Source organism: Vigna angularis, chromosome 8, assembly GCF_016808095.1.
Source record: "Vigna angularis cultivar LongXiaoDou No.4 chromosome 8, ASM1680809v1, whole genome shotgun sequence".
Classification (NCBI taxonomy): Eukaryota; Viridiplantae; Streptophyta; class Magnoliopsida; order Fabales; family Fabaceae; genus Vigna; species Vigna angularis.
Window position 1 is genome coordinate 5,405,023 of NC_068977.1, and position 11,599 is coordinate 5,416,621.

The 11,599-nt window shown below is 32.0% G+C and overlaps 1 protein-coding gene across 1 annotated transcript; it reads right to left on the bottom strand.

Moving 5' to 3' along the window:
* Window positions 1–208: 208 nt before the first annotated feature.
* On the bottom strand, window positions 209–4,803 carry LOC128193679 (SPX domain-containing protein 3-like). Its single transcript, XM_052867750.1, has 3 exons — window positions 4,639–4,803; window positions 4,193–4,276; window positions 209–379 (listed from the first exon to the last, which is right to left on the bottom strand). Exons 1-3 carry the CDS (start codon window positions 4,801–4,803, stop codon window positions 209–211), a joined length of 420 nt encoding a protein of 139 aa, XP_052723710.1.
* Window positions 4,804–11,599: the final 6,796 nt, after the last annotated feature.

An 11,599-nucleotide genomic window follows, 5' to 3' on the forward strand; every position in this document is an offset into this window, starting at 1 on the left:
TTTTAGTTTTTATATTTAAATAGTTAATTTAAAATAAATTTATGATAATTAAATGTATCATATTCAAGAATTAAAGAATTGTAAAAAATTATTTTTAATACATAAATTATTTTTGAATGTTATAATATTTTGTCGACGCAATTAAAATTACAGTTTAATTAATTTAAAGCATGGAAATGAGTAACCCGAATTACAAAATAATCCAAAATCAAATTTTGTTTGAAAAATAACTGTAGTTTTTGAGGAGCACCATTTCTCCATGGATGGTAACCAAGTCCTTCCTGATGTCCATCATTTCTTCACTGAATTCACAGTCAGATGTGTACATTTCACTGTGGCTGCTTTTATCTTTAAGACGCTCGATTCTCTCTTTCAGCTCCTGTTCAATGTTTCAGGCAAAAATCATTTGTAAGTTAGTAAAATCTATAAATTCTATAAAATGACAGACAATTGAATAGTGGGATTATAAAAGACCAACAGATAGTATTGATTCCATTCACCCTTTCAACTAAAAACTATTATACAAATTTGAATTATACCAAGGTTATGTCATACTAGATTATTTTGTATATTCTTTAAAAAAACCTTGAAGAAGCTACATGGTATCAGACAGCCCTAGGAATGCTTCTCAGCAGAACCCAACCAACCCAACTAATTTTAAGGTTACATAATAGTTTAGTAAAATTTTCTTCGTATCATCATAAAATTGAACAAGCCAAAACCTTCCTAAATACCCAATTGTGCAAACACAATTTCCTGACTACCAATTTCCCATTTTGATCGAAATTAAAAATAATGGATTAGGGTATGTTTTTCTACATAAAGTAAGAATGTATCTAAGTTAGATGATACATGTCCCAATTACATTAAAGGAAGGTGGTGATTCAGGAGTTTCTTCAATGGTTTATAACAGAGGAACTTATCCCTCCACTCAGGGATGGTTTCTTCCAAATGGGTCTTGAACTCTTTCCCAAATTTCATTGTTGCTGATTGCGAGTGATCACACTTCAAGATTCCAAAATAGAATTTTGGTTTGAGATTTTTGCATACCTAAATTGTAAGGACATGTAATTATATATAAATATAGAGGCATATATTAAATAAGAAAGAAAGAAAATTAAATTAAAGGGAGGCTTTTCCTTTATTTTATTAGCGTATAAACCAGATCAACTTTACCAAACTCTGCACATTTTTTTCAAAGCCATATCCTCTCTCTAAAACTTCAGCCCTATCTTTCTCTGCCTTCTCTCTACCAAATCTTGAAATTTGACCGGTGCATTGTCATTTAGGTGGTGATTCTGCGTTCCCGAAGTTGAGAGCTTCGACTTGAACCGATCGGTTTCGCGTTCTATAGCGGGTAAGTGGTTTTGCCCTTTTCCTCCACTGTTCTTGAAATTAGGGCATGCGATTTTGCTCTTGCATGTGCCTTGTGTATTCTTCTTTTCATTCTTACCCTATTCTAGCTCTAAGAGTTGTTGGTTGTTACTAATGCGGTGATCTGTAGGTCCTGTTTGGTTCTCCGCTGTGTGGGGTCCTGTTTAAAGTATTGTAGCAAGCTGTACTGCTCAACTTCCAGGGGAGCTAATTATTTTTGTATGAATTTATTTTATACAAATATATGCAGATTGAATGTTGAACTGGTGTGTTCTTGTGAAACTGTTCTACGATGTTAATTTTTATTGGATAATTATAACTGAGACTGTAGAATTGTGCTTAAATAATTTATGCTTTGGTGTTGAACTGCTACATGTGGCAATTATGTTTGTAAGTGTCCTTGTTGAAATTAATCTGTTTTGGTTGAAATTGTTCTGGTTGGAGGATTTGGAGTAAGGGCTCTGTGATAGCATGTATATGGGCAGGTACTGTTTAAGGTTACTGTGAAGGGAATGGTGATATATATAATTGGGTATTTGATGTCTAGAACAATGTAGGAAAGTTTTAATAACTTAGATAATTAAATCATAACTTGTTAAAAGCCTTTCTTTGTTGGTGGGATAGGGGGACTTAAAAACCTAAGTTGGCACATCCCTGATCATAGAGCAGCCCTGGCCTGGTCCAGTACGTAGTGACTAGTCATATGTGCTAGCGCCGAAGGTGAGTCTGATGCGTTCAGACATCTGAACCCTCTCTGGTGACCAATTGGGGGAAAGCAAGATCTCTACTATGATGAAAATTAGACAAGTAGTTTACCAAATAAGAACCATGGTATATATATATATATATATATATATATATATATATATATATATATATATATATATATATATATATATATATATATATGTATTATATTAACATATCCGTATGATATAAATTGTTATCATAATATATATATATATATATGTACATTATTAAGTGTTATGGAAATATAAGTTAGGAAAACATGATATATATATATATATATATTATATTAACATATGAAACGTATGATATAAATTGTTATCATAATATATATATATACATATACATATATATATATATATGTATATGTATATATATACATATATATATATATATATATGTATATATATATATATATATGTATATATATATACATATATGTATATATATATACATATATATATATATATGTATATATATATACATACATATATGTATATATATACATATATGTATATATATATATACATATATGTATATATATATATACATATATGTATATATATATATATATATGTATATATATATATATGAACGTAAACTGGTGCATGGAGGGGATCTCACTCATTTTTCTTCTTCTGTTTGGATTGATTGATGTTGTTTGACTGTCAGGATGTATGTATGGTGTTGTTGAGTGGTTGTAAAGCATATGAATGTGAACTACAATGATGTAATTGAGTATGAAGTGGACATCTCAAGGTGAGATGATTGAAAGTGATGTGTGGGGTGTTGTGGTTGTTCTGTATAACTGTATGGAGCTTTGAACTGGTATGTCTATCCCTACACTCGAAGCACTGTTCATGCTCAAATAGAGGAGAGCAGTGTAAGTGGTGAGAGTAGAGGGAGGTTCTCGTCTATAGTCTTAGAATTTAGACATAGACAGATGGGGGATTTACCTTGCATAGTATTAGGGAGTGCCAGCTGAACTACGCAAGTGCAAAGACGACCAATAGTTCGACAGTTATACCAATCCGGATGAGTCGTGTGAGTGGTTGAGTCATGGTTTAAAGTGGTATGCCTTGATTGTTCTTTATATGTAGCTAAGCACGATGATATTTATTGATTGAACTATATGACTACTGCTTGTTTATCTAGCTCACCCTTGCTTCTTTGTTGTGTGCTGCTTGTGTATGTTTTCCTTTGCGATGATCATCCACTTGGATGAGAGCAGATGTTGTTGAGGAGGTTCCCTTGGAGCAAGAGTTTGAGGATGCTGATGATGCAGTATAGTATTTTTAGGATTTTTAAATTTAAGTTGGTGTTATTTTGAAATACTCTAAACTGTTTAAGTTTTAAGTTCTGTCCTTTTGTGGATGATCAACTACTGAAATACTATTCTACTCTGACTGTTCTCTTTATTGGAATGTAGACGCCTAAGTTGTATGATTGTGATTATTATATATTTGGGGTGCCACGTAAATAAGATGGAATTGGTGAAAATATAGTTTTGTTGTATGATGAGTGAAAATATCATGAAATTCATTACATTTTTATTTACTCTTCACTTATTTCTTTCTATTTTTTTTTCATAAACAAAAATTTTTGTTTATTTATTTTATCTACTTACATTTATTCTTTTATTTTTCTTAACTTCATTGATTTATTTCTATCAAACCGATTCTTTTGTCTTATTTCATAGGTCAAAAGGAGAGAGTGTACAAAAAAAAATTGTCCATGTGATAAAAATAATATAGAAAAAAAAGGTTTAATCACTATTTATTTATTTTATTTCTTATTTGATTTTTTTAATATGTTTAATTTTTTTGGTGTTCTAAATACAAAACTAATATTTTAAGTTTTATAATTGTAAAATACCTTTTCTGTGAAATTAAAAAAACTTATTTTAATCCCTCTCTTGAAAAGATTGTTAATTTTTAATTTCCTCTTATAAGATCCACAGGGGGAAATTGGAAAGTAGGTGTTTGTGAGTGGAAAGGAATCTAAGAATGTTATTTAATGTGAGAGTTGAATGAATTGTGTTTCGGATGTGTAGGGCTGTGCTGTTCCAAACCTCCAAATTCTCCTGCTGTCTTGTCTTAGAGGCGGATCTTCTTCTCGAGCTTTGACTTTCCTCTTGATCCGGAGGGGTGGAGACCTACAAAAGATTCTCCGATGCCAAAGTCAGTTTCAGAGCAATGGCTTTTCTCAGGGAATAGCAATAAATGTGCATTCAATGTAACCTATCTACCACTCACCGTGAACCTGTATTTATAGTTTTCGCTATGGGCTTGGGATTAGTGAAAAGTTAATCACGGCCCAACAGCCCAATAGCTTTCTAATTTCTACTTACCTCTAAACCAGGTTAATTTGCTTAAGCCACAATGATTAGTGATTTGGCCGGTCAGTGCGATATGGGTGTCCGCCCAAGTGATACGGGCGTCCGCCTTACCTATGGATGGCTCGGGCCCTAGATTGGGCGGGCAGCCCTCTACGCGGGCGTCCGGCACTCCCTGGTACCGGACGTTTCGTCTCAGCATTTTCCTGTAGAACACTTTTTGTGAGCATGGAGAGTGCGGGGCTGTCCTGTGGTGATAGAATTCCATGTGAGTTCTTCAAAGTTTCTCTTACAAACAGAGGTTCTGCCCATTTGGGCGGACGGGCCCTTATCCCTTTGGGCGACATAGGCACCGAGACGGGCGGACGGCCTTATTCGTGGGCGTCCTTACGTACGACGCTCGGCACTTGCCAGTGTAGGAGAGTTTATACGGAGTCTAGGTTCAATCCGTATCTATTTGGGCGGTCGAGCATTCGGCTCTTTGGGTGATGTGGGCATCGAAACGGGCGGACGATGCCGGATCAGCTTGGTCGAACCTTCCACTTTGATGTACGAGCACCTTTATCACGATTGCGTATAGGCATTGTCGTTTTACAGTCGGGCGGACGAGCATTTATCCCTCTGGGTGTGTTGTGGGCGCCGAATCGGGCGGACTGTCTTTCTTATGGGCGTCCTTCGTACGGCGCCCGGCTCTCCCTGTCGCCAGTGCGCAAAACTTAAAAACACCAAACATTCGACCAGTCCTATGTGAACTGCTGTTAACCTATCATTCATCTTCTTTTTTTCTGAATAAGAAAAAAAAAATTAAATTTCATATATATTCCATTTACGGTTAGATTGAGCCCAAACTTTAGTATGTAGTTCATAAGACATATTAAGTGATCTTGACCGTTCAGATTTGGGATTAGATGTCTGTGCTTAGAGGAATTCATTCCGCATTTTGAGTTTAACCGAGAACCACTTAAATTTCTGTCTCTGAGTTACCTCGGTAAAACCTTCACATCTACTTAGTTAACCGTTAGAGTAACCTGAAACTTTAGTATGAAGTTCCTAACAGATAGGGACATACTTCGACCGTTCGGATTTTAGATCGGATGTACCGATTTAGAGATATTAATTTCGTAACTTCTCAGGGATCTCAATATTGCTTAATTTATGTTTTTGGATCATTTATACAAAATTGATGATTTCCGCTTCATTAACCGTTGGATTGGACTGAAAAGCTTACCATATGATCTAAACATGTTGTTGATTAGTTTGATTGGTTCAGATCGTCGATAAATAATATGTTGAAAAAGGTAATTTGGTTAATTTGTGCTACTTTGGTAAGTAGGCAGAATTGAAACTGAGATATGTTGATTGGTTATTATGTGCTTGTGGAGCATGATTGGTTTGGGATTAGTGGTTGAGATGGCATGTGATTGGTTATGAATGATATGTTAGGAAAATGTAATTTGGTTAATTTATGCTACATTGGTAAGTAGACAGAAGGGAATTGAGAAAAGTTCACTGGTTCTCTTATGCTTGTTGAATATGATTAGTTTTGGATGGGTTGTGGTTGATTATGAATAATTTGTTAAAATAATGTAAATGATGTTGGTTTGCGCTACTTTGGTAAGTAGGCGAGTAGATGTTGGGTCTGCGTTACTTTGGTAAGTAAGCAGGGTGATTTGCGCTACTTTGATAAGTAGGCAGGATGAGATGATGAATGAAGAGATAAAGAGAATGATATAAATCGGGCTACTTTGATAAGTAGGTAGATAGGCGAATTAATTATACTGTACTGCTTTGGTAAGTAGACAATAATGTCTTGATGTGCTGCTTTGATAAGTAGACAGTATTGTCTTGCGGTGCTACTTTGATAAGTAGAGAGAATAACTTGGTTTGTACTACTTTGGTAAGTAGGTCGGATGAGGTGAAGTTGTAACACTTTGATAAGTGGAATAGTAAAATTGTTGAGCAATGATATTGTGATAATATGTTGAGTGGGTGTGCTTAACTGTATTGAATACTGTGGATGTATTATTAATGGATTGTGAATGGATTGTATGCTTGTTTCAGTTAGCTCACCCTATTGTTTGTGTTTGTGTATGTGAATGCAATGATTGTATAATGTGTGATATTATACGGGAGCAGAAACTATTTCAGATGAATTAGCAGATGGTTTTGGACTGGCTTAGAAGATGAGAGATCTGTGGGGAAAAGAGACACGGGGAATTTCTAAATAAATATGTTTGAAATTTCAAACTGTGGAATTTTAAATTTCAGAAGTTTATGACTTGTGTTGTAATAAAGCACTTAATATTTTGTTGGTGTTGAAAATTGTTAAAGAAAAGTTATATATGTATTTTTGTGGAAAATATTGTAACGCCTAAATCGGGGTGTTACAGGTATTGATCTAAAGTAGCAATGTCCAGGCCGAGCGCACGTCTACACGCCTGGTTCCTCTTTGTTTCATGGGGATGTCACTCAGTCCCACGGTGGGCGCCAAAATGTTTCGGTTGAATTTGTCCAAAGGTCGGTCGTCCTTCCTTGTTTTAAGTTTCAAGTTTGAAAGTAGGACTGAATTTGTGCAGGATATTTTTACTCAGAAAAATATGAGTTAAACAAAATATATTATAATTTGTAAATTATAATCAAAAGTCATCAGAACACCTGATAAGGTTGAACGTAAGACTGAACCTTCATCTGGAGGATATTTTTACTCACAAAAATGAGTTAAACAAAATAAAATAAATGCTTCAATCTATTATAATTTATAAATTATAATAAAAAGTATTGGAACTTGACACGAACTTTCCTGAAAGTTCTCAAAACAAAAGACATGTCTTTAGAAATTATTATGTAATTTTGTACTCTTGTTGCAAAACCTGGTATTGATCTAAAGTAGCAATGTCCAGGCCGAGCGCACGTCTACACGCCTGGTTCCTCTTTGTTTCATGGGGATGTCGCTCGGTCCCACGGTGGGCGCCAAAATGTTTCGGTTGAATTTGTACAAGGGTCGATCGTCCTTCCTTGTTCTGCTCTTTTTTATTGTCCAATGCTCTCCGAAAACGTAATCCACCCCGATGAGTGTTTAACGTGCAGAAGACACTCCGAGGCTCAAGTCAAATATGTTTCATAAAGAGGTCTATATTTTATTATAATAGATAGGGTCGAAGTGTTTATAGGATTTGTGACAACCAAGTCCATTAACCATTAGTGCAATATATTCTTAGAGAATATAACCTATGAATCACTCATAAATAGCGTATATTCGCATTCAATGTGGTCATTAATGATATTTACATTTTCTCATTAGTGTTTGAATGATATTAGCCGATTGGTTATCAGGGTATAATACACTATCTATTTTCATTTTGTTAATCATGCAAATAATATGACTTTGTCAATCATGCAATTTCACTTTGTCAATCATGCAAATTAATATAACTTTGTAAATCATGTACTGACTATGTTATTTATATGTTCAAATTCAACATCAAAATTAAAAAGGAAAAACATTTATTTAGAAGAGAGTTAGTAAAACATGGAACATGCGAATGCAAAATTTTGGATCGAAAGCGCTGTCAAAGATATACAATGGTTATTAACTATGGAAGAGAAGGACTTAACTTTTGACAATGAGTACCTCTCTAGAGCTCTCATAGACCAATTGAAACGCGTCCAGGAATCCTTAAAGAAATTGATTGATGACGCAGGAGATAATCCCCACTCCTGAATGAACAATAATTATGGAATAAATTATATTAATATAATATTAATTATTAATATATATATATATATATATATATATATATATTTGACTTAAAATAATTTGTTGTATTGATATGTTATTTTTTTACAAGAAGTTATCATCTGGTATGAATGTAGTGTGACATAATCTGGAATGTATTAATTAATAAATTAGGTTTTATCTCAAATACCTTCAATATTAATTTTATAAAAAAAATTACTTAAATCCAGAATTCATAAAATTAAAATAAACAATCGTTTTAAATAATAATATGTGTGAGGAATTTTTTAATTTCAAGAAATTTGATATTTAACTTTTTTAACATGAATTTTTCATTTTTCAAAAGCTGTCTTAATACAATAATTCTAGTTTTAATTTGGCTTAAATACTTACTTAGTTCCTGTGTTAATAGCTGAATTTCTGTTTAATACCCGGTTTTAAAAATGAAGACATTAGGTCCCTATGTTATGAAAAGTGTATGACTTTAGTCCTGTCCGTTAAGTTGGTAATAACGGTGTTAACTCTGCGCTGACATGACTACGCTTCTTTTCTCTCTCCTATGCTCTTCCTTTGTGATTTGGACATTGGTTCTTTTATTTTGTTGTGAAGCAAAAGGCAGAGTGTGTTCTGCATTATTTCTAGTATAAATATTATTATTATATATATATCTATTATTTCTAATTTTATTATATTTTTATAAAATTAAATTAAAGTTATTATTACAATTTATTTTATTACTTGATTACTTTTTTCTAGTATAAATATTAACTATATTTGCCGTTTTTTTATTGTATTTCTTGTTTAAATTATTAATTATTAATTAAAATTATTATTATTAGTATACTTAATATTTAGTAATATATAAATCAATTTTAATCTATAACAGTAATTACTTTGAATTAAATTTTATTTGAATGGAATTATTATTAAATACATACCTATGATTTTCAATTTTATTATATTCTTTTTAAGAGTATCTATTATTAAACACATATCTATTATTTCCAATTCACGTAATTTTATGAAATATTATTATTAAATGATTTAAAGTATATTATTTATAGATAAATTATTACTGCATTTATTATTATTATAGTATACCTATAAAAATACCACAATGTGTTAATATTGTTTTTCTTTTAATTAATTTTGATAGTTTTGTTTATTATATATGTTTGAAGTTTGAACATTTGATGTTTAAAATTGTTCAAAATTCTCCAAAACCTAATGCTACGTGTCATCTTTAGATATTGTCAAATGTCAATATAGCATCCAACCACTTATTAATATTTTAAGTATGTTAAAATTTATTTTTTAAATAATTTAGGTATTTTTATTGTTGTGTTTGTTTCAAATTTAAAAAATTACATTTTTAGATAGTTTGAAGTGTATTATTTATAGATAAATAAATAAATAGATAGGTAGAATCATCGGCATTAATTATTTTTCTTAAAATTAATAAAGATTATTATAAAAATAATCAAATTGAATTATTTTTAAAACTTAAAGAATTAATTGTCAGAAGCGGCCGCAGTGGAATGATTAGCATGGAATAACAAACCAAGAGAGTTTTTAATACTAACGTGTGCCTTTTAATTTCTACTCAATTAAACTTACTTAGCAATTAATAAAGACAAATAAAGCAAGAGTAAGGTTGAGAGAAATTTGCACAGAAGATTTTATCCTGATTCGGATCTTACCAATCCTACGTCCAGTCGCTTATCTCAAAACAAGATAAACAGTTTCACTAAAACAAAACAATTACAAATTACAATCACAAAGATACAATTTGTAAGAGTTTAGAAACCACCTCTCTTGATACCACAAGAGATGAAACTACACCTCCTTTGAGTCTTCACAAAGGATGAACACTTCCTCCGAATACTTCACGAAGGATGGTTCTCTTCCGAACACCTCCTTAGACACACCAAGGATGAACCGGCTATTTCCTCTGTCACCGTAGTAGCACTTCACCAGCTCCACAGACAAGAGTTTCACAAGCCGAATAAGAACACACAAGTCTCAAGAATTTCTGAGTATTTAAGCACAAGGGAAGAGTTTTTGTTGTTGGTTTGTTCTTGAGAGGAAATGAGAGTCTATTTATAGACTCATCCAAAGGCTCTTCCATTCACTTAAAGACAAACTTAACGGCTAGTTTCTCCAACGGCCATAAACGGCTAGTTTGTCCAACGGCCATAAACGGCTAGTTTGTCCAACGGTCATAAACGGCTAGTTTCTTCAACGACTAGTTTCTCCAACGTCCGTGTTAAGTGCGATACTCTTACCGTTAACCGTCACTATTCACGTGAATAGTGTTACTATTCATGTGAATGGTACTATAGTGTTTTGTTGCAATGATTTACTATAGTAATTTTACAAAACACTTTTCTTTTTCTAATCTAAGTCCTATACATATTTCTAAGAGTATTACAAAAGCTTTCCATCACAATATAAGTCTTCATAACATCTTGAATCTTGATTTCTCTTGACTTGATTTGGACATCATCAAAACTTCATCTTCATCATTTTGCTAACATTAATGTCGAAGAAAATAAAAGATTAAACTAAACGAAATCCTGGCTTTCGTTTGGAATGGAAGGATCGAAATAAAAACAGCAACATATATTAAACATCAAAACAATATTAAGTCATTCCATTTTACTTTATTAAAATAAAATAATATGGCAGAAAATACGAATATAATAATGCAGAACACACTCTGCCTTTTGCTTCACAACAAAACAAAAGAACCAATGTCCAAATCAGAAGGTGTCAGGAAGAGCAGAGGAGAGAGAAAAGAAGCGTAACCACGTCAGCGCGGAGTTAACACCGTTATTACCCACTTAACGGATAGGACTAAAGTCATACACTTTTCATAACATAGGGACCTAATGTCTTCATTTTTAAAACCGGATATTAAACAGAAATTCAGCTATTAACACGGGGACTAAGTAAGTATTTAAGCCTTTTAATTTCGATGAGCTAGTTTAATTTTTTATTATATTTATAATATATATTAAAATCTAATGTAAAAAATCATTTAATTGTTTTTTAAAAAAATTATTCACTAAAAAAATATTTCCAAGAAAAAAATATAAGATATTTAATGAAATATTTGACTATCTCGTGACTTACTCAATTTTACCTTCTTTTTTTCTATAACACCTCCTAACAGGTAAACATTTTAATTTAATATTTTAAATTAAAAGTAGATGATAATATTTGAAAATACACTCCCTAAAGCCATCTTGTTCACGAAAGGTGGTTCGTGTTTATAAGATAGAAGAAAATTTAATATGATTTTAGCTTATAAAAATTAATTAAATATATTTTTAATTCTTTAAATATAAAATTAAAATTTATTAATATCTCAAATATTAATATATTTTAAATTTTAAAAATAAATA

Bases quoted from the DNA above. Each gene is read 5' to 3' on its own strand.
- LOC128193679 (XM_052867750.1), bottom strand. From the start codon at position 4,803: ATGTCGCCCAAAGGGATAAGGGCCCGTCCGCCCAAATGGGCAGAACCT. The intron at 4,277-4,638 runs GTACCAGGGAGT...AATCTTTTGTAG, and splicing joins ATGCTGAGACGAAACGTCCG to GTCTCCACCCCTCCGGATCA. The intron at 380-4,192 runs GTTTGGAACAGC...AACATTGAACAG, and splicing joins GACAGCAGGAGAATTTGGAG to GAGCTGAAAGAGAGAATCGA.